Source organism: Daucus carota, chromosome 7 (genome assembly GCF_001625215.2).
Source record: "Daucus carota subsp. sativus chromosome 7, DH1 v3.0, whole genome shotgun sequence".
Classification (NCBI taxonomy): domain Eukaryota; kingdom Viridiplantae; phylum Streptophyta; class Magnoliopsida; order Apiales; family Apiaceae; genus Daucus; species Daucus carota.
The window spans coordinates 31,785,838-31,808,503 of record NC_030387.2 but is presented as its reverse complement, the minus strand read 5'-3'; the positions used below and the strand labels follow the sequence as shown (position 1 = coordinate 31,808,503).

The 22,666-nt window shown below is 34.5% G+C and overlaps 4 protein-coding genes across 7 annotated transcripts; 3 read left to right on the top strand and 1 right to left on the bottom strand.

Moving 5' to 3' along the window:
- Positions 1-1,977: 1,977 nt before the first annotated feature.
- LOC108196720 (SNF1-related protein kinase catalytic subunit alpha KIN10) lies at positions 1,978-10,503 on the top strand. The gene is made up of 11 exons (XM_017364130.2): positions 1,978-2,116; positions 3,853-4,051; positions 5,032-5,216; positions 5,789-5,971; positions 6,509-6,640; positions 7,648-7,833; positions 8,228-8,317; positions 8,389-8,472; positions 8,712-8,822; positions 9,289-9,528; positions 9,944-10,503. Exons 2-11 carry the CDS (start codon positions 3,862-3,864, stop codon positions 10,055-10,057), a joined length of 1,515 nt encoding a protein of 504 aa, XP_017219619.1. The 5' UTR covers positions 1,978-2,116; positions 3,853-3,861; the 3' UTR covers positions 10,058-10,503.
- A 161-nt stretch (positions 10,504-10,664) lies between these two features.
- LOC108194927 (ethylene-responsive transcription factor ERN2) lies at positions 10,665-12,176 on the bottom strand. The gene has a single exon (XM_017361863.2). The coding sequence runs from the start codon at positions 12,035-12,037 to the stop codon at positions 10,808-10,810; it is 1,230 nt and encodes a 409-aa protein (XP_017217352.1). The 5' UTR covers positions 12,038-12,176; the 3' UTR covers positions 10,665-10,807.
- Positions 12,177-14,134: 1,958 nt separating this feature from the next.
- Positions 14,135-18,115, top strand: LOC108193680 (vesicle transport v-SNARE 13). 4 transcript variants are annotated; one of them, XM_017360447.2, is made up of 6 exons: positions 14,135-14,288; positions 14,444-14,599; positions 16,284-16,342; positions 16,439-16,627; positions 16,919-17,089; positions 17,686-18,115. In XM_017360447.2, exons 2-6 carry the CDS (start codon positions 14,506-14,508, stop codon positions 17,836-17,838), a joined length of 666 nt encoding a protein of 221 aa, XP_017215936.1. In that variant the 5' UTR covers positions 14,135-14,288; positions 14,444-14,505; the 3' UTR covers positions 17,839-18,115. The 4 variants fall into 4 exon arrangements, with proteins under 4 accessions (XP_017215936.1, XP_017215937.1, XP_017215938.1 ...); XM_017360448.2 differs by having other exon boundaries at positions 14,139-14,288; positions 14,459-14,599; XM_017360449.2 differs by having other exon boundaries at positions 14,172-14,288; positions 14,480-14,599.
- Positions 18,116-18,932: 817 nt separating this feature from the next.
- Positions 18,933-21,290, top strand: LOC108196654 (uncharacterized protein At5g39570). The gene is made up of 2 exons (XM_017364044.2): positions 18,933-19,841; positions 21,007-21,290. Exons 1-2 carry the CDS (start codon positions 19,071-19,073, stop codon positions 21,088-21,090), a joined length of 855 nt encoding a protein of 284 aa, XP_017219533.1. The 5' UTR covers positions 18,933-19,070; the 3' UTR covers positions 21,091-21,290.
- The last annotated feature ends 1,376 nt before the right edge of the window (positions 21,291-22,666 follow it).

The following is a 22,666-nucleotide window of genomic DNA, read 5'->3' as shown; positions in this document are numbered from 1 at the left end:
AGCACACAAGTCTCTCTTCACCTATAAGCGAAGCGAGGGGCGTGTATGTGGCGCATCTTAGATAGCTCCGTTCTATTTTTCTAATTTTATAGAATTTTGGATGAAAAATATCAAAAAAAAAAAATTACTTTTTTAGTTTCAGATTAATTGATATGGTATATATCTTGGGATAAACTAATCTGATTCTGGTTCAGATTATTTATGGAATATAGTAGCTTGCAAGTTTTTTAATCTGATTCAGATCCAGATTCTTTAATTATGGAAAAGTGTAACACACAAGTCTCTCTGCATCTATAAATACCCCTATAGGTTGTTGGGTTTTAAATCATCTAAACACAACCTTCTCTCTCAATACCACAACCCTACTCACTGGTGGTGCCGTTCTTATGCAACGACATCGTAACCCGTTTTATCCTGGTAAGCTATCGTTCTACACATATGGTAAGGGGGCGAATACGCTTTATGAACAATTTTTTTGCCTATTTATCTTCTCCATTTAATACAATAATGAGTTACACTATGATAGATTTTTTGAACGGCGATAGAGATGATTCATTGACAAGGGTAAGAGTTTGTCGGATGTGGGAGTAGACTGTTATCTCATGAATTTAGATTGATGTTTTTGCGGACAACTAATTCAAAGAAATTGAAGGAAGGAGTCAATAATATACACCTGCACGGATTGGAATTCATACGTCCCGACATGATTAATGTTCGTATAACTAGAACATAATATTTATCCCTATTAAAACTGGGGATGGTTTCGGATTTGCATCTCAATATCTTTTTGACTTTTATGCACTTATGTTCTTGCAAACTTACAGTCTGTTTTATTGGTCAATCAATGTATATGGCTAGATGTCATTAATCAGTTCTGTTAAAGAGCCGTATAATTTTTACATTCAGGGCATGGTGTATATGTCTACGAAGTAGTGTTTGGAGATTAATGACAATATTCTTGAAAAACAGACTTACTTTTTAAAAAAAAACACAACTAAAATTAAGATTCGTTATGCCTTAAATCGTTAATTATATGTAGAAATTTATTTTCATTTTTTCACTCATGAATTATAGTCTAATTTTATATATTAATACTAGCCTTAAACCCGTGCAAAGCACGGGCGACTATATAATTTTGAATTTATTATATATAATTTAAATTAAAATGTCATTTTATTAGTGTTTTAATATTGATGAATTGAAGTTTTATTCAATTATATTCACTCTTATAAATTTAGCTTTAACAATATTTTTTTGTATTGTAAATTATTAGTATAAATAATAAAATCTTTTTTATTTTTTAACTAAATATAAATTATATTTGAAAAAATAATGATGGAGTGTTTATCTTGTAGTACATCACATGTGTTTGTAATTTAAACTTTATAAAACTGTTTAATGATGTAAGACAAGAGAACTCTACATGTTGGACTCTAGAGACTTCTAGTTATAACGGACATGACCATACCAAAATTTTGTACGACTACAAATTATACCCATGTTGGCTTATTATAGTATAGTATAGATTGGTATTGCATCGAGATGTTTATACTATAAAATTTATTTTATTCTATAAATATTAATTTTGAATCATCAATATAAATTTTATAGACCGCCACATATTTATTTTATTTTACAAATATTAATTTTGAATCATTAATATAATTTTTATAGGCCGTCGCAACGCGCGGCTTCTGAACTAGTTAATATTATATATGATCTTCTAATAACGGTGTGCATATGCAGGTCAATATGTATAACATATCTCTTAGTGTATATTTTTCAAAATCAATTTTTATAAATAAAAGTTTTGACACACATACTTTTAATCAAAACATTTAAAAATATCTAAATATGTTTTTGGTCATAATTTATATATGAATTAAATGAATATTATGTTAAACAGGCTTTATGTTTTAAAACCTTTTGAATAGGTAACATAATAAATTTAATTTGGATATTTAAAATACAAAATAATTTGACAAGCACAAAAAGTATAAAGTGTTGATTTGGGGGAAAAGGTGTGGGAGCAAAAGCCCCATCCCACTATTCATTTTTGTCGTCCTCAGCTTTTTTTTTCATTCTGCAATTCCCCCCTTCACTTGACCTAATTCAGGTATATTATATCCTCGATTCATCCTATGTATCTCTGTATGTATCGTTGTATCTATCTACACGCACTGATTTTACCTTCATCTTAATGTAGTTTCGCATAATCTAGCAAATGTTCGTATCGTTTGTTGCAATTCTCGCCACTAAGTCTCTGCATCAATCTAATTTATTTAAAATGTTTGCAAAGTTGCAAGTATCGAAGTATGTTGTTGTTGGTGATTCGAATTGAATAGAAAACATGTAATTCAGATCTCTGGTTGCTAGGATCAGTCTAGGGTTTTGGATGTTAGCATTAATTAGAATTTTAGTTTGTTAGGTTCGCGTGGAAGTGAGGATTAGTAATTTGGTGTCGTGATTGTGTTTTAGATCTGTATATGTGATAGTGTCAATAACCGTGGTGCGTTGGGTGTGACTTTGAATTTTTGTGGTTATCTGGTTGTTACTTTGTAGTTTGTTTAGTACGAACTTTTAGATATGGTTGTTTGTATTCTGTTCCTTATTTTCCTGGAATAACCATGACTATGTAGTCTTATGGAAAATAATAGTTGAATAGTGAATTGGCGATTTAGTAAATTGGATGAGCTTCCTGTTGCAGCTTCCCTATGTGAACTCATATTTTAGCCCTAAACAAGACTCCGGTGTCTCTAGGATAATGTGCTAGGACTGAATATAACCTTTTTCAAATTTTTTTGAATAGGTAACATAAATTACTATAATTTTACTATTCAAATAGTAAAATATATGTATAAAAATTTTAAAATAAATTTGCTTAGCAGAAGAAAAGTATAAAGTGTTGACTTGGTTTCTTCTTTCATTTTTCTCGGTTTCCTGCATCCTGCAATTCCCCCCTTCACTTGACCAAATTTAGGAATATAATATTTTATATTCTCCATTTATCTATGTATCTATGTATGCACATATCCACACGCACACACATGCCACAGACACACATACACACTGATTTTGCCTCCATTTCAATGTATTTTGTTGTTATTTAGTATGTGTTCATAGATTTCATTGCAATTATCTTATGGAAGTCTCTGTACCAATCTAATTTTTTATGTTTTGTTTTATATTGATTATGTATGTTTATTTATTAGAAATGCCAATAACGTTTACATTATGTATATTCTTAACAATATTGGCTCTAGCTAAGGGCATTGCTACCTTCAGCTATGTATAGATGCATAAGATAAATAGGTAGCATGTTAGATTTAGTGTCACTTTTGTATTCTCTCTCATGGTTTCTGTTAGACTGTCAACTCAGCAATGCAGTATATGATTTTAAAGAAGTTAGTTTATTCTTGCTGATGAATGGATATCCTTATGGATGCTCAAACTTTCAAAAGATCTTATGTTGATAGTTGCTGTCAATATGGACAAGCATAGGTTAATTTATAATAATATCGCATAGATAACCATCTGTCCGAGTGTTTAGAACTTGACTTCTATTAAATATAAAATCAAGGCCAGGCATTGATGTTGAATGTGTGATAGTGTTTATGAACTGCCAATCCTCATCTTCATTGAGGTCTCTTTTCTGTATCTTCAGTGTCCTTGATATTTACCTTATTCTTACAAAATCTTTAACATGTTTTTCAATTTGTGTAAATAATGGCTTTGATTTTTTTCATTTAGATAAAGTTTAAAATGTAGTATTCTATTAACAGGCTGTATGTTCACATTTTGTGTCTTTATTAGTTTTCAGCATCTGTCATGATTTATGAATGACTTTTTTAGGCCAAGAGGATGGATGGCTCAGCTGGACAGGGTGGTAGTAGTGTGGATATGTTCTTAAGGAATTACAAACTTGGGAAAACTCTTGGGATTGGTTCATTTGGAAAGGTTAAAATTGCAGAGCATGCATTGACAGGGCACAAAGTTGCTATCAAGATCCTTAACCGCCGGAAGATTAAGAACATGGAGATGGAAGAAAAGGGTCAGTCTTATGTCTAAAAACAGCCTGCACCACTCCATCCTCACCCCTCCAAAAGAATAATTGCATTTTTTTAATATTGTCTGAGTGTTGGACAGACCAATGTGAATTTAGAATGTGTTCCCTGGTTTTCTGAAACTATAAAAGTAAGATTCTTCTAGGCACGGTCGAACAACTTTGACTTAAGTGGTGGCGTCGTTTACCTATACTGCTACGTGCTACCTGATATGAAGAAATATAGTACTATATATTAATCAATATATTGGCTTTATTAAGATAGACTAAGGTTGTTTTCATTTTAAAACATTTTAAAAAAGTTACTTATGGTATCGAATGTGAAGCAATGTGAGTACTCTTCAAATCTCTGCTGTAAAGCTTTTGGCATCAGATACCCTACCTATTTACAGTAATAGCATATACATCTTAAGAGCTTTTATTAAAATGAATGGTTATGCATTTACAGAATTTTAGGTTTAGTGAACAATAATAAATAAAATAATGCAGGCACTAGCTAATTAGCTGAAGAAAATTCAGTAGCCCAAGGACTTCTTAACTGCAGAAGATTGGAGATTGTCTGGAGGATCGCAATCTGTAAAGAGAAATATACCAGATTATAATAATTAAGTTTTTAAGTTAAGAACTGTGTCGAGTTTCCATGGCTTATATATAAAACCTTAATTATATAACTTGATGTTCTACAGCTTGCAATCTTGGGATTTTAACAATAAAAACAAATGTAACCATAAGTAGGTAAATGCCAGTCAAAACTAGTATCTTAATCCAGTTCTTATAACACATCAATTTATCTCTCCACTGTGCACTGTTTGAACTTTTAAATAAATATAAATTTTCATATATCTTCATTGTGTCCCCTATCACACAAATTTATGGATACTTTTTATTGGCTCTGTTTTTGCATAATGATAAACAGTTAATATATACCCTGTATTTATCTCGGGCTTGCGTGTGATTGGTTTCTGCAGTTAGAAGAGAAATTAAAATTCTAAGGTTGTTTATGCATCCCCACATTATCCGCCTTTATGAAGTTATAGAGACACCATCAGATATATATGTTGTAATGGAATATGTGAAGTCTGGTGAACTTTTTGACTACATTGTGGAAAAGGGTAGACTGCAGGAGGACGAAGCTCGCAATTTTTTCCAGCAGGTACAAGTGTTCTACAGTTACTAAGATATCTCTTAGTGTTTGTTTGAGTCCTTGTCTCCTTGATATGAATGTATTTATTCATCTTATTATGCTGTATACATATTATAGAGTTAGGTTCTATGGAGTGCACATTTAAACTGAAGTCTTGGAGTACCAATCATAATTTTTTAATTTAATCATAAATAGTGTCTCTGATTATCAAATTCTATATAATTTATCATTTATAAGTAATCTTAAACATCATTGTCAATTAATCTTAAACATCCTTCAACTTTAATAATCATTAAGATCATTGTCCTGCTTATAATTATATTGTAGAACATAGCATCCCGCGATTTATAAAAGTAATTTTGGTGCATGTCGATGACGTTGTAGAACATAATCTTTCGGTTGTTGGATGTTTAAAAATATTGTAGAATAAAAAAATAATTAAAATTGAAACCATTAGATTATATTGTATCCAATTTTGAAGAATGTGTACTCCAACACTTCAGTTTAGATGTGGCCTCCAAATAACTTTACTAATATATGTATAATGTGTATTATATAACATTAAATTACTTTGCAACCAGATAATATCTGGTGTGGAGTACTGCCACAGAAATATGGTTGTCCACAGAGATCTTAAGCCTGAGAACCTTCTTCTGGATTCAAAATGTAATGTCAAGATTGCTGATTTTGGATTGAGCAATATTATGCGTGATGGCCATTTTTTGAAGACAAGTTGTGGAAGTCCAAATTATGCTGCTCCTGAGGTATGGAGTGTACTTTTGTCACTAAAAACATGTTAAATTATGCTGTCGCTGAGGTATCAGAAGACATATTGGTCACATTTTTTAATCCTCTATTGGGTATCAACACCGTATCATGCATTTCACTATTGCTTAAACAAATTTCTATATGTAATAAGTCGATTACAATCCAACAACTTACAGGTTTTTCAATGATCTAAGACTCTGTAAACCATATCAAGAGCAACATGATTTTTCTTAGAACTTTTTATACCGAAGTCGGAAATATATATGTATATTGAAATGTTAATACCAATAGAGGAAGACAGAGGAATATATTACATCCTACCTACACTGATAGTCAACATCATCAATCAATAGTCTGGATTATGTTATGAACATGATGGAAGTTGTTTTGGAGAGTGTTTATAACTTTATATCGTAGTAGATAGAAGTGCAGTAATAAGGGTAGGGAATTTTTCATTTATGAACTGTACATGCTCCTATAATTTTATTTTCCATGTAATATTTGATTTTAATGTTGTATATATATTCATTCAGGTTATATCTGGAAAACTGTATGCTGGACCGGAGGTTGATGTATGGAGTTGTGGTGTTATCTTGTATGCTCTATTATGTGGCACCCTACCTTTTGACGATGAAAATATTCCTAATCTCTTTAAGAAAATTAAGGTACATAAAGGTGATTGTCGTCATATGCTATCAGTATCTGCTTGTTAAGTTTAATTTGAATTTTTTTTAATTAATTGAAATTTAGTAGTGCATATATTGCATCTGAAAGGCATTCGTGTATTTTAGATATTTCTCTTTGGGAAAATGAATTATTTTCTCAGTTTACTGGGGCATTAACCCCCTGTTTTCATTTTAAATATACCTCGCCTTTCTGAGGGCTCCAGTGCTTTCAAGGTTGATTTTTGTTTTATAATTTTTTTCTACTCATCAACTAATCCTTGTTAATATTATGTAAATTTTTGTCAATCATGGTTTGTTATAGGGTTTCCCCCTTATCTGAGTTTAGTTTTTAGCTCTTGCCTCATTCTTCTTTTTGAAGGTATATATTAATTAAATTGTTTGTTTGTCTTTATATTTGGTATAGGTGTTTGTGTTCACTGCTGCTTATAATCAAATTACTGTACATTTGCGCAAAAGTGTAGAATAAGCTTAAGCTGATGATAGGAACAATGAAAGAGTATTGTACTCGAGAGTTGAGGGGTTCAAAATCTTGAGTCAAGCTACTTGATGGAATCTTTTCTTACTCTGTTTTAGAGATCCCTTAGAACACTTCGTTTATCAGATCTCATTGGCGGTGTTACCACACTGATCAACTCAAGAATCATCTTTCATTTACTCTAGCCTCAATTACTCTCTTTGTACTCTTTTATTGTGTGCCTATGTACTTGTGAGAGAATAGTTTTCGACGAGTTTCCAGTAACACATAAAAAGCACGAAGCTTGATTACCAATAGCTAACATGATCTCTTTTCTAGGTCACACAAAGAACAATATAGGTACACTAAGGTCTGTACCAAATTCTTGAGAGGGTATCTTTGTCTGATTGCAAATTTATTAGTTTATTGATCTTCTTGACATAACAGTATCCTATCATCTATCAACCTGGTTGTCATTTGGATTGTGATATTAAATACTCTTTTAACTTGAAATGTTATAATTTCTGCACAGGGTGGAATATATACCCTTCCCAGCCATTTATCTCCTGGTGCAAGGGATTTGATTCCAAGGATGCTGGTGGTAGATCCTATGAAGCGTATGACAATTCCTGATATACGGACTCACCCATGGTTTCAAGCTCATCTTCCACGCTACCTAGCTGTGCCACCACCAGATACACTGAAGCAAGCCAAAAAGGTATTTGGACTGCTTTATTGATTGAGGTAACATTTTTGAATAAGAATTTGTATAAAATGCCGAACTGAGAGTCTCTTGAATTTTGGACTTTCCATTAGTACCATTGTTGATGCGAGCTGGATTAATTTTTTTCAGTTTTGGTTATTAAATCATTCAAATAGCTTTTAATTATAGTTTCTGGCATTTTTGAAAGAATCTCTCCAAGATTATATTATGAATTGGGAAAAATGGAATGTCTACTAATTTATTCAGAACTTATTAACGATTAAAGTTTAATGAACAATGGTTTACTATACCAGTTATACGGCATATTTCTTTCTGTACCCATTTTTTCTTGATACTGCGGCATACATATTTGTGGAGATGTGAACTCACTAAATAGCTGTGGTTGCAGATTGATGAAGAGATTCTTCTGGAGGTTTTGAAAATGGGATTTGACAGAAGCAGCCTTGTTGAGTCTCTTCGTAATCGCATTCAAAATGAGGTGAGCAACTGTAATGTTCAGTCAACTTTGTCACAGAATTCTGGTTTGCTGATTTCTTGCATTCATTGCAGGGTACCGTTGCGTACTATTTGCTATTAGACAATCGGTTCCGTCCCTCCAGTGGCTATCTTGGAGCTGAATTCCAGGAGTCCACGGTTAGTTGATATTTATTATAGTGGCTCCTGTCTTAAGTTCTCTGTTAAACTTCATAGAAGACTAGGAAATGATTTTCTACCTAATTGACACAGATATTACTGGATTTAATATCCAAGTAACATGTTATTTATTGTTCATTGCATTATTATGCAATTTTACAAGATTTACTTATCATACAGGTTATTAATTTGAATGTTTTATGCTTATCTTACATGATGCTTTTCTCCGTATAAATCAGAGTGAGACATCACCAACTTTAGGGCAAAGAATGCCTGGATATATGGATTACCAAGGAACAGGTGCGAGACCACAGGTTCTTGTTGACAGAAAATGGGCTCTCGGACTCCAGGTAAAGGTGTTATACGCTTGAAAGGAAGCTGTATATCTAAATATTTATACATCTTAAATGTGAATTTGGGAAACTTGAAAAGCAGACTAGCATGTCATGGTGAACGCTCTTTTTTTGGTAATGGTCAATTTTAAAAAAATAGAAATTAAACACTTTTGCACTCACATGCCTCTACTGAGCTCGATCCCTCAACCTCTCTTAACCAAGAGGGTTCTCCACTAAGCTACAATGCGAGGCTTGACCTTGTGCTGTAACTCTTGACATATATACTTGAAGGATTCTTTAATTATGACCTAAAAAATGATATGTTGCACATGTCTTGGACATATATACTTTAAGGATTCTTTAGTTAAGACCTAAAAAAATGAATATGTCAGCACATGTTTGGAGTGTAATGATGTTATCTGTTAACACCTAATTTTGGATAGAAACAAAACAACTGATTATATACTTAAATGTGTTTCAGTCCCGAGCTCATCCACGTGAGATAATGACGGAGGTTTTGAAAGCTCTCCAAGAGTTAAATGTAAGCTGGAAAAAAATTGGACACTACAATATGAAATGTAGGTGGATTCCTGGCATTGCGCCTCACGAAGGGATGGTAAACAACTCTATGCACAGTAATCATTACTTTGGGGATGACTCCACTATCATTGAGAGTGATAGTGCTGCAAGGTTGCTCAATGTGGTCAAATTTGAAGTGCAGGTCAATATTCTATGCATTTTCATTTCTGATGCACTTTCAGTATTGTCAGTTTTAATTTTTCATCATCATACTTTAGCCATATTTTTGTGTGATTTGCTAATATTCTTATCGTGCCTTTAGTGTACACTGGATATTTAAATTATCTGTTCATGTTTTTTAACAAAATAAGATTGGACACCACTTGATAAGGTATATACCCAAACTATGTTTCAAATAAAGTTTGGGATATGCATTTTGTCGTGGGCTTCAAATGCTTATAACACTTGGTCCAAAACAACTTTGTGATTTATGACTAACAAAATAGATAAAAAGAACATGATTTCTGTTGTTTTTAGTTCTTCTGTATTATTTGAATTATTAATTCCTGAACTGCTATCTATGTGCTAATGGACATCTACCATGACATTTTTCACAGCTTTATAAAACCCGCGAGGACAAGTATCTGCTTGACCTGCAAAGGGTCCAGGGACCACAATTTCTCTTCCTGGATCTTTGTGCTGCTTTTCTTGCTCAACTTCGAGTTCTCTAAACCATTAGTCTGATGTAAAGGCCAGCTTACACAGCAAATTGTGAGTGACATTTGCGAAGAAAAGCTTGAGCTGTATGTAACTAGTTTCCCACTCAGGTCGTGTCCTACGTGTTGCTATTGTTTTCTTTAGGTATTATGTTGTAGGCGGCTGTGTATGCCATTCCAACTGGGGTCACTTTTAACCACATGCCAGGAGTTTGAGCGTTGGTGCAGCCACCTACTCAATTTGCAATGGAATCTTATCAATACTAAAGATTTTGTAAACCATATTATTTGGAAGTTATTGATATAGTAGTCTCCATTGCTGAGAATGATCAAGGAGTAGGAAATTTGTTATAAAAAGCAAGTTGATGAATATGACCAATGGTCTGAACTTTTGGGGGCAACCTGTGAAATATGTAACTGAACTTTACAAGGTTTCATATAATTATGTATTCTATTGTTCATGTGTCTGAATTCCGAAAATAGAACATTCTTTATACGAGTAGCATCTTTAGTTACTACACAAACAGGGGACAAATGTAGGTGTAATTGCCTGTGATTTTGGTTTGCAAATGGTCAGTTATGCGTAATCACAAACTTTAAATCTGTAAACAACAGTGCAAAAATTAGTAACACAACTTTGAATATTCAAGATGAGATTACAAAGGATATTTTCTCTCACAGTTGAATGGAGATGAAGCTATTGATGTGAAACCTAACTAGTAATTTAGTACTTGGCCTGAACAAAAAAAAAACCAAGGAGATTAATTAATAATTAACAAAGCATATGGGCTGAAGATCAAGAGAGCTCCACAGTGACAGTTCATTTTCATTGCTATGAAACGGTGATTCCATATATGGTGATGCTTCCAGTTCTTCCTCTGGTGTCTTGACTCTCTCTTCTTCAGCTTCCTTCTGATCCTGTTGGTTCTTGTTACATGCATTTCGAAGTTTGCTCAGCTGATCTGATCCAACTTTATGTGTGGCATTTGCTGATTTAAGCTTAAACTTCAAGCACTCTGTTATGCCATTGAATGCATAGAGAGAAGCTGAGAACTTTCTTTCATATTTCATCCTTCTCATAGCCTCACTGATCATCGTCGGTTCACCATCACATACTGCTTGCTCAATAGGCAATGCTATCTCTTCCGTGATCTCGAAAGGGGAGCAGTAAGTCGATCCCAGTTCATCAACAAATTGGAAATCAGTGGCACATAGTTCAGTTCCTTCATCTTCTTCAAAATCAGGTTCAACATATTCCTCGCCACTTGAGCACTGCCCACCAGAGGATTGTTCTGAGTGATCAGTCCAATTATGCACCCAATCAAAGTCTCTCCCTTGATCCTGGGGACTCAAGTTCTGATCTGTTAGACACGAGTCAAAACTAGTACAAGTGTATTCAATGGTGTTTGTGTGTTCACCAGTACTTGCACCAGCATTGTTAAGCATTTCGTTGATGGGGATATAGTCTTCCATATCATTCAGAAAATCAGTGAATTGGGCATCTGAAAATTCAGTCACCTCCTCCTCATATCCTTGTTGAGCCTTCTCTTCATGGTTCACAGGGACCGGAGAGTTGGATGAGGCAGCTAAAGAGTTATTTCTGGCTTTGAGCCTGTGAAGAAGAATGTTTGAAATTTTTGGTGGAAGGGCAGGAGCTGAGGATGAGGATTGAGAACAAGGCCAAAAGTTTGTCCTAGTATTCGCCCCACGAAGCAAGCAAGCAGCTTCATCATAAGCTCTTGCTGCTTCCTCAGCTGTATCAAAAGTTCCTAACCACACTCTAATCTTCTGAATCGTATCCTTGATTTCAGCCACCCACCGTCCTGATGGCCTCTGTCTAACCCCAATGAAACGCTTCCTGCCACCCCGTGCTCCACTTAGCACCGCAGAAGCTGCTGCTGCATCCTTAACCATTTTATCCCAAGCCATGTCTGCTTCACCAGAGCTTCTATCTTGGTCATCAGTAGCTTCTCCAGCCTTTCTCTTCCTACCCATTATTTTTTCTCAATGTTTATGCTCAGTACTCAACTTGGTTTTTCTTGTTCTTGCTATACTATGTTTCTTTACTTGTGATATACTGGAGTTAACAATGCATGGATTTATATATATAGTCGCAGAAAAATAAAGATCCTATCAACCAAGCAATGAGTGTTGAATAGGTCTTTACTGCTTGTTCATTTCTCCTCATTCATTTTATATTTATAATTATAATGAAGTTATGTTAGACCACTTGTAAGTTTCTCTTCAATTTACATAATAAAAAATGTAATTTTGGTCAATCCAAAGAGTACAGTGCATTGCTTCCATCTGTTTCTCTACTAAGAGAGAAGTATTATCATGCCAGTGCACTGCTTACACTTGATTATGCCGTATTTTAAATTTTGCAGCTTGTTTCTATGCGCGTAAATCCAATACTTGGTTCCAGACAGCGACTAATTGTACACTTTCTATTGTGTACAACGTATACCAGATAAACCAAGAAAGGATTCACCATGATGTGTGCAGGAGATGAAACTGAAAGCCTGAAAGAGACTCGGGCAACTCTTGCACATTATTAATACGGACTTTCTACTGTGTGCCCATGAGCAAATACTAATAATCACTTTTTAATAAAGTAAGTAGTGTATTCTTTTGGTTCCCGTTCCAGTAATAATGACGGCTCCTGCATGCACAAAAATTTTCACCAATCAAAATTTTTCGTCTAAGTAAAAAGTACTCCCTCCGTCCCAGCCAATTCTTTACGTTTGGTTTGAAGTGGTGGGACCCAGCAATTTTTAATGAATAAAAAAGAGATAGTGGAGTAAAAGTAGTGTGAAAAAGGAGTAAAAGTAGTGTGAAAAGGGAGGAAAAGTTCGGAAGTGGTGGGACCCATTGACTATTTTTGGTAAGTTTTGGAATGTAAAGAATTGGATGGGACATCCAAAAAAGGAAACTGTAAAGAACCTGGTGGGACGGAGGGAGTAATTGTTAGTGTATGTCCATGAAGACACGCCAGAAAGACCCTTATTAATATACGAAACTAGAGACAAATGGCCTCATTGTCTGCAATATCTTGCATGTGTATGTTACCTATTATCGACTAACTCTAAATTATATAGTCTTGAATGTCATATAAAATTGAAATCGTTGACAGGAAACAAAAGATGCCTTTATGCTTATTGTTGATTGGTCTACAATCTTTGCTAACCTCGCCACTTGGAGCTGCTGTAGCTGGTGCAGCTTAATCTTAAATTAAACAAGAGGGTCGGCTTTATTTTATGATTTGTGTGTATCTGTAGTCTGTAGTTCTGATAATACTCCAGACCAAATTTGTCAATGGTCGCTCTTTAGGTGAGCTCGAATGGCCGGTTCTGGTCGTATGATAGTATAGTAATTTTAAAATTACTATACTATTTCAAACAATTTCTGTATTTGTCATCAGATTATTTTTGAACTCGGTGTGCATCATGTCGAAACTCTAGAAGAGATGTTACCACTTACGGGTTAATGGCTATCACCTCTTGCTAGGTAATTGATCAATTATTTGAAAATTTTCAAAACAGATTATTGTTTCCAAATCAACTTCAAGAACTGAGCATATAGCGATAACATCAGCAATTTCAAAAATGATCCATACACGAAAATTTAAAGAAGAATCGGATAAATCCAGATTACAATCTATTAAGCTCCATTGTCATAAACGATCTCGATTATATATAAATTTTTTATATTCTAAAATGATAGGAGCACATTCATCCCTTTTTTTCCAAAATAATAGGAGCACATTTTTAATTCAATAATCTAAAACTTTCTCATTCGAAAAATATTTCTCCAATTTCAAAATAATAATTGTTTTGATTTTTTATACATAATTTGATATATAAAAATACATATTTATATCCATTATATTTCATAATTTTTTTATAAACAACAATTTATATCTACATTTTAATTAAATTTTTTTTATAATATATACAAATATATTTCTTAGATTCAAATTATGTGCAAAAAAAATAATATAATTATTATTCGAGTAAATTATAGAATAATCACAACTTTTTATTTTGTTGTACGGACCATTTTGAGAATTATTCAGAGAACGTTCATTTCAAAGAAAATTAAAGAAAATAGAGGAGAAAAATGTGTCCTACCGAGTCATAAAGGAATAAACGAGAACAACAAGAGAATGTTCTTCTTTTATTCTTTCACGCTGTAACGCAATATCTTTATATCATCAACTTCTGGCTACTTTTCCGATCACTTTTAGGTACATTCCGATCAATTTCAACACTTTAAGTTTATATTTGTTTCATTAATTTTATTTACATATTATTGCGATTCATCTCGTTATTAGCAGATCGAACCCTAACCGATTCGTCTACTAATATAAACATCCAGTTTAATTGCCTCTTTTATTATTAGTTGATTAAACTACAGAAGCTTCATTGTTGAATTGAGGTGCATAATTGGAGTAATTGAAGAAGATGAGTGAGGTGTTTGAAGGTTATGAACGTCAGTACTGCGAACTTTCCGCTAATTTGTTGAAAAAGTGTACTTCTGCTAGTCTTGTAGATGGAGGTAAGCTGAAAGGCTTTTTAATTGAATTCGGTTTCTTCGATATCTTTGACACATGTACTTTGATGTCTTAATGCAAATATTGGAAGTCTGATGTGCACCTCTATATGTGTATATGTTAATATCAGGATTTTAGTTGGCGTGTTTTGGTTCGAGGGTGGTTCCGTTGATTCGGTATATATACTGAAGCATGTGTTTAATCGTAAGATTAATTAGTTTTACACTTTTACTAATGGAAAGGTACTAATACTAGCTAGAAAGGAAAAAAGACGGTGTACATGTTCAATGCAGTATAGTTAGTATCTTATTTAATGTTTATAATTAGTAGATATAACTGCATTTTAATTGCTACGAACTCTGTTGCTGCACAATTCACTTTTTCCTCGATGTTGACGTGTGTAGTTATTTATCAGTGTGTATAGCCTGAGTTATCAGTTCACCGGATTATTTTTAATATTGCAACATTGTATTCACCTGATATTTCGTACACCAAAGTCGTCATGACTCATGTGGTAACTGTGACTTCCACTTGCACTTACTCTTGTGTTTAGCTGTTAGATTATCTTAGTGGTCTCATAACCAGGGTTTTAACAGTTTTTTTCCGTGATGATATGAATTCTACTGCACTAATAATTCTGCAGGAATGAGAGGTGCGGCTTAATATAGAATTTACTTGGAAAAAAGACATTGCAACCCAAAAATTATAGACTTGTTGATGTGTATTGCATCTCTTTGTTCGATACACTTAACATAAAAACATGAACATTACTATCTAGACTATTTTTAAGTTAAGCAGTGTTGATATATGCACTTCCCCCTCATTTAGTTCTGGATGACTTTATGGTCTTGACTCAAGAACAGTGTGCGTGCTGTGCTGTTGACATTTTTCAAGACAGTCAAAAAGCTTAGAAGTTATGGCAATGATATTTTTTTCTTTCAAATTATATTTAGGCATCCGATTTTGATGGGTAATTCTAAAGAGAGCACTATGAAAGATATTATTATAAAGTGCCCCAAAAATGTTTTTTTTGAGTATTAATATTACTAAGGCTGGTAAGGAAGAGAGGGGGAGGGGTGAAGTTACTGATATTTACCATGGAGATAAAGTTCTGTATACACCAAGTGGTAATAAACTAAATTATGTGTTGCCTTAAACAGTGGTGACCTTGTGGCTTTACTTCACTTAAATGTATTTGCATCTGCATCTGAGACTGCTTTGGCAGAAAGCAATTGCTCTTGTGGAATATCACATCAGATAATGTTTTCCTAGGCAACCTAAGATATATGATTGTTGTAATAGGAAACTTTTATGTTGCTTCACTGTGTTATACTAACGTTGAGCTAGGACCTAGCTGCTCGGTGCTTTATGTCTTTGAAAATGGCACGGGCAGTCTGTGTGAAAAAGGGAGAGAAAGCTGAGAGGAGAAAGATTTGTGTGTGTGCGCATGTACATATGCGATCGTGTGTCTGTCTCTATGTGTGTGTACAGCACTCACTTGTATCACTGATCTTCGAATTTCTCTTCCTTGATTATATTATATCAATTTCTGCATGTTTGGATTTAATTTGTGAAAAGAATAGAAGGGGAAAACATTATCTATTTTAATGTCTTTACCGAGGCCCTTTTTTTGCCAGTATTTGGGACAGGTGTCTTGCAAACTGAGTATTTTTTTTTCCGTTTTTACAGAACAAAAGAAACAAAAACTTTCTGAAGTGAAAGCAGGTTTAGATGATGCTGAATCTTTGGTACATGAGCTTTTTGCCAAAAATGATTTACTCGTGTTTGTATATACAACTAGTGATTGAAATTTGTATTGGTTGATTACTTGATCGGATCTGCAGATCCGTAAGATGGATATTGAAGCAAGAAGTTTGCAGCCCAATGTGAGAGCCGTGCTTCTTGCTAAGTTGAGAGAATATAAATCTGATCTGAACAACTTGAAAAGTGAAGTTAAACGAATTTTATCAACCAACTTAAATCAGGCTGCTAGAGACGACTTGCTCGAGTCGGGCATGGCTGATGCACAAATGGTATGACTGGACTAATTGTATTTCATAGAAAATTTTCTTATGTGTCTTAATTGAATGCCATGGCCATAGTTGTAGTGATTGGTGGATTCTTTTGGTAGTAAGAGTATCATGTATCTTTGCGAATTTTTTAATATTTTGCATCTAAAGTCATCCTGAAAATATATCTTCTGCTTGTACATATTCTCTGGTGATAACATGTTAAACGCAGTTAAATAAACATATGCAGTATCAGCTCTCATCTTATCCATGAGAAGCTATTTTTTTATTCGTTAGGTATACTGAATGATGTAGGTATCAGAAGATCAAAGAGGGAGATTGCTAATGTCAACTGAGAGACTAAATAAATCGAGTGACAGAGTCAGGGAAAGTAGACGGACAATGCTGGAAACAGAAGAACTTGGGGTTTCGATTCTCCATGATCTGCACCAACAGCGACAATCACTTTTACATGCCAATAGCACGGTATTTGATGATATAGTCATTACATGTGTATTAGTAGTATATGTTATAGTATGTCTATGCTTTAATCAGCAGCGTAGCACAGAAGTGGAAGGGGTCGAGGTAACAAGTGATATATAACATATGTACTAACCCTTAACTACTGATTTGTAACTAAAATATGTAGGACGTGACAATAGAAAACTTAAACGATGACTGAGTATATTCTGCAACTTTTCACTATGTTGAGAAGTATATGAAAAGAAATTAAGATTGCGTTTGGGAATATGTATTTCATTTCAAATTTCGGATTTCAAATGATATGATTTGAGGTGTCATTTCAAATTCTCAGCTTTATACTAGAATTTTAATGTCCTAGGATTTCAAATGAAAATCAAATTAAACTTTTTTGTCTATCCAAACCTGTCATTTATCCAAACCTGTCATTTGATCAAATTGAGAATTTCAAATGAAATTCAAGTTCCCAAACAGACCATAAGTAAATTTCATAATTAAAGAATAAAGGTACAACGAATTACAGCTAGCATGTGTGATGGCACTAAGCAAATCCCCATCAGGTTTCATTATTTTTTTTGTAATGATTTCCCTTATCGTTTCAGCTTCATGGAGTGGATGACAATATTAGTAAAAGCAAGAAAGTTCTAACAGCTATGTCAAAACGGATGAGCAGGAACAAGTATATCATCGGCACTGTGGTTGCTGTACTTGTCTTGGCAATCATCTTGATTCTGTACTTCAAATTGAAAAATTAGGTTCTGAATATTCACTTTTACTGGTGCTTCTCCATATGTCAATTTTCTGAGTGGTGGTTGTGTTAGTTTCGCGAGTGTGCAAGTTTTAACAGTAAATTTGTTCATGAATGGAGATGTTATCGAAGATTTGTTTGTTGTTGACAAAATTTGTGTATAAAAAAATAGAGTGACCTGGTCTGTAAAATCTTTTATTGTTTCGTTGATCAATGACAATTTAGTATGGAAATTGTATTTCGTGGATATTTGAATGTAAAATAGCATTCGCTGCTCCCTGTAAGCTGCCAAGTGAAGTACACTATCATTGCAGTCTCAGTTCATAAATGTGATGCAGCAGGAAACTGTACCTGTGAACTGTGAAGAGCTATGTGAAATTGTGAACATCCTTTTTTATCTTTTTATATTCGATTTGGCTCTTTCCAAAAATTCTATACTACACATCTTATCGTTCTAACCAGTTATTTAACCATTTGTTTTAGATGTAGGTATCTCCTTCCCGACCAATAAGAGCAATGTATAAACCAAACCAAACATACTGTATATCCTGTTTACCAAACCAAACATACTGTATATCCTGTTTAGAGCAGGGTCTGCTCTGCGCTTAAAGCAGAGAGGCTGTTTCTGTGAAGACCCCCAATATTAATATACCTTACCCATGACCTACATGGGGCTTACCTAAACAGTTCCCGTTTGTCCATATGACATGATCAGTGAATGATCGTTTTTAATTGGGGTGATTTACATATACTTGTGTATGATTGATTTTATTATTAATATGAATATAATCAATCAACTACTTGGAATATTGTCCATTCTGATTTGAAATAAAAATCGAAAACCATTTTTAGGATACATAATATTCTCAAATACTTAAATTGAAGAACTCGTAGAAACTCGATATGAGGCAAGTCGAGACAAGTGGCCTCAACCCTTATTTATTTATTTGTTCATTTACATTACCCTAATTTCCATGTCATCATAAATTCTTACATTTATTGAAAAAGTAGAGACGTAAAAATGCAAAACCACAAGTCGATCCGAATTTGTCTCATAAAGACCATTTAAAAAGGAAAAGAGGATCCGAATTCAAATAATCAAACATTTCACTCTCTCTCCTCCACGCGTTACCGACACTTATCGGACACCACAAATTCTCACTATAAAAGCCCAAAATATCGTCACACACATTTGTCACTCTCAGATCCAAATACTACAACAAACAAACATACAAAACGATGTCGTACTATCCCAAAGGCCATCACGGTGAGGACGAAGTCGACGATTTCGACGAGTACGATCCGACGCCGTACGGTGGCGGTTATGATATTCATTTGACTTACGGCCGCCCTTTGCCGCCGTCTGAAGAGACTTGCTACCGCGCGAATTCTTCGGGTTCTGGTGGTGGGTTTGATTACAATCGCCCTCAGTATTCTACTCAAGCTAAGCCTTCTGCTTATGGGAGTGATGCTGTTGATGATGAGTACAAGAGCTATAACCGACCCACGACCCGACCCGGTTCTCGACCCGGTGCTTCTGGTGGTGGTGTTGATGAGAGTGAGTATGGTGGAGGTGGATCTGGTGGGTATGGGAGGAAGTCGGGTCATGACAGCGAGTATGGGTCGGGTGGTGGTGGCGGGTATGGATCTGGTGGTGGTGGGTATGGGTCGGGTGGAGGCGGGCATCATGGGTCGGGTGGAGGTGGGTATGGACATCATGAACAAGTCGGGTCGGGTTATGGGAGGAAGAATGATGATGACGAGTATGGCTCTGGGTATGGGAGGAAGAGTGGGCATGAGCAGCATGGTTCTGAATACGGGTCGGGTTATGGTGGGAGGTCCGAGAGGACTGAGTATGGGGGCCATGAATCTCGTGTGAGTGAAGGGTATGGAGGATCCGGATACGGGCGATCCGAGGAATCGGAGTATAGGAAGCCTAGCTATGAGAGGCGCGGTGGTGATGATGACAGTGATGATGAGAAAAAGAAGAGATATGGTCACAAGAAATATGTGAGTTTTATACATTATCAGCCCTTTTACATTCTCAATAAATCTTGCTATAACTCTAGCTATGCATTGGATTGATTATTTTGTAAGTTAATCTTTATATTTTATCTATCGCACCTGAGCACCATCTATGGTTATAGTTTTGTTGCCACTTAACCACTAGAAACTAAATATTCTAGTTCATTTAAAGCTAGTTTAGAAACAAGCATTGAAGCACAAGTTCTAATTAGCACCAAAAGTTAGTTTGTGGTTCCAAAAACTAGCAATGGTCATGGCTATGATGCATTGGCATTGGACTCACACGCAGCATTGATTTATTTTGGCACCAACAACTGCTTTTTAAAATGAGATATAGCTAATTACCATTGGACTTGATAGTATGAGGATTATATTGATACGTAGGCTTGACTATTGTCTTGTACTTCTGGGTTGTGCAAACCTCTTAAATTATGTTGTATTTCTCGATTTAACAACGAAACACATATCGATTATATCCTATAGATTTTCGTATAGCAACATACACAAAAAGGATAGCTATGAGTTAAAGGAAAGAAGAGTATGAACTAGAAAGGAAGAGAAAACCTTATTGATATGTTGCTGGAGGACTTCCCCTGATTTTTCTGTTCTTAAATAAGCCAAAGTCAGAAAAATAGTCTTAAGTTAGAAATGTTGGAAAAATTGTCGGAATCTAGTTTTGTCCTACTTTTTCAATTTGCTTTCAATGTGGTGTACGCATTGCCATTTTTTGCCATTTATGGACAAAATGATGTAGCAATTGGGGTTCAGCTTTTAAAAACAAAAATTTCCTGAAGGCCTAAGCTATGTATCAAGTTTTTGTGTAATTGAAACGTACAGTATGAATTTAAGATGAAATTTTGCTTCAAGCTCTGAGTTGCTCTTAGTTTAAGCATGTTTTAAAGTAATTTTGATTTCCTTGGGTCGCTAATACTGAAATGGCATAGCTTGTAAGTAAGCCATAGATAGGACATAGGGTAGAGCAGTTTTCCCCCCAATTATGATTATGCTGTTGAATTGAAATGGTTTGTAGATGATAGAGTCAGAGATCTGAATTGGGATTGTAGTAGTATTACAATTTTTGAATTGTTGTCCTGTATAAGGTATTTATTTTTTTAAACATCTGATCGTGCTGCGTATTTTAAATTGGCAGGGTGACAATGACGACGACGACGATGATGATGATGAGAAAAAGAAATACCGCCAGCACCACAACCGCAGGCACTATGATGATTGAGCAGGACAATCTGCCTGATTCATGTCATATCTATCTTCTACATAAAGGAGAGATGTTTTATTTTCAAGTTACTTCAGTCGTGTGATTCGGCGCACCTCCTATTGTGCAACAAGGCAGGTTGTGGCCAAAATAAAGTTGTGTTATGTACACTCTTTGTGTGTGGTTTTTAATAAATAAATCCTGGACCTGTTTTTTTTTTTCTTGAAATGCTTTTTTAACTTCCAAGTGGTCCAAGTAGTTTTCGGATTTTGTTTATGCTGCTTCGAAATTTTAGTAGCCATAGGTATGGTGGTGGTGACCAATGTAGTGGAATGAAAGCGTTTGAATACACTACTAAATGATGAAGCTGAGTTGCTTCTAGGCATTGTGGTGACCAATGTCAGCTAAATAGAAGTACTGCATTTCAATGAACTTCAAACAACAATTAGTAAGGAGCTTAGCAAACTTACTTTAGATAACAGCATGATCTCCTGAAAGTCCAGAACAAGTGTGACACTGTTACTGGGATACTTAACTTGCTGTTGGGAATCCCCTCTCCCAAGAGAACTTGGGATTGTTTCCTATATCTGTTAAACCCTAAAGAGGATGGCGAATAGATATTCCGGTAAAAACAAACATATTAAAAATAAAATTTACATTTCATAATTTCTAAACATTTCTAAGCATGCTTCATCAATATCATGTAAAACATGAATTATAAATATCATATAGAAATCCTATTTGCATCACATAAATCATACTATTTGTACAGACCGGCTCACCACTGATGTGTCTGCTATCCCTCAACCAGGTTGCTTAACAGATATCCACCATCTCTACTCTAAATAATAACAGATATCCACCATCTATAATCTAAATAATATAACTTAAATTATATAATGTTAAATAGATAGTATTTGTATATGATATAGAATAACGGATTTTCATCATGACAATAATGAACGTAGAGCAATTTAAAATGATGTATTGAGAAACTGATAATTTCCTAACGATAACCCCTTCAACGGCTATGAACATATTATTTTGTCCATAGTACATGAATTATTTCCGAGTGCAAGCTTTTCAAGATTTGTCTTGCCGTCAAATTTTTTAGTGTCGGCTTTTCCAGATTCTTCTGGTCTCCATATTTTCCAAAATGTCATATCTTCTGTCTTCTTTCTCAATTATGCATGATTTTCAAGATTTTCTTGTAAGTTTATCTAGTTAGCTTTCTTGGTCTTTCAGCTTTCATAATTTTCATAATTCTGTTGGGAATCCCCTCCCTAGCCGAGAATGTAAATGCTTTCAAAAACTAATATCATCCAACAAACAATCGTAACTAGTGTATCGATTATCAATCAGCCATTTTAGCATGGTGTAGCTATTAACAAATGAGACCTTATTAAGTACTAAGTCATTATTTTAAGTTTACCCGAACAGACTCAAAAGTAATGAAATGAGACGGAATAAGTGCAGTCTGCGGCATATGTGTTTTGCACAACAGGATTTGCTGAACATGTTACCCGTTTGTCTCTTAACATAATTTTAATTTCATGTCACGAGGTTCATAATATGTTTATGTTAGTGCAATATTGAG

Excerpts from the sequence above, each read along its gene's own strand:
- LOC108196720 (XM_017364130.2), top strand. The coding sequence starts at position 3,862 with ATGGATGGCTCAGCTGGACAGGGTGGTAGTAGTGTGGATATGTTCTTA. Across the intron at positions 4,052-5,031 it reads CATGGAGATGGAAGAAAAGG|TTAGAAGAGAAATTAAAATT; the intron begins GTCAGTCTTATG and ends TGGTTTCTGCAG. Across the intron at positions 9,529-9,943 it reads TGGTCAAATTTGAAGTGCAG|CTTTATAAAACCCGCGAGGA; the intron begins GTCAATATTCTA and ends CATTTTTCACAG.
- LOC108194927 (XM_017361863.2), bottom strand. The coding sequence starts at position 12,037 with ATGGGTAGGAAGAGAAAGGCTGGAGAAGCTACTGATGACCAAGATAGA.
- LOC108193680 (XM_017360447.2), top strand. The coding sequence starts at position 14,506 with ATGAGTGAGGTGTTTGAAGGTTATGAACGTCAGTACTGCGAACTTTCC. Across the intron at positions 16,628-16,918 it reads GCATGGCTGATGCACAAATG|GTATCAGAAGATCAAAGAGG; the intron begins GTATGACTGGAC and ends TGAATGATGTAG. Across the intron at positions 17,090-17,685 it reads TTTTACATGCCAATAGCACG|CTTCATGGAGTGGATGACAA; the intron begins GTATTTGATGAT and ends TTATCGTTTCAG.
- LOC108196654 (XM_017364044.2), top strand. The coding sequence starts at position 19,071 with ATGTCGTACTATCCCAAAGGCCATCACGGTGAGGACGAAGTCGACGAT. Across the intron at positions 19,842-21,006 it reads GATATGGTCACAAGAAATAT|GGTGACAATGACGACGACGA; the intron begins GTGAGTTTTATA and ends TTAAATTGGCAG.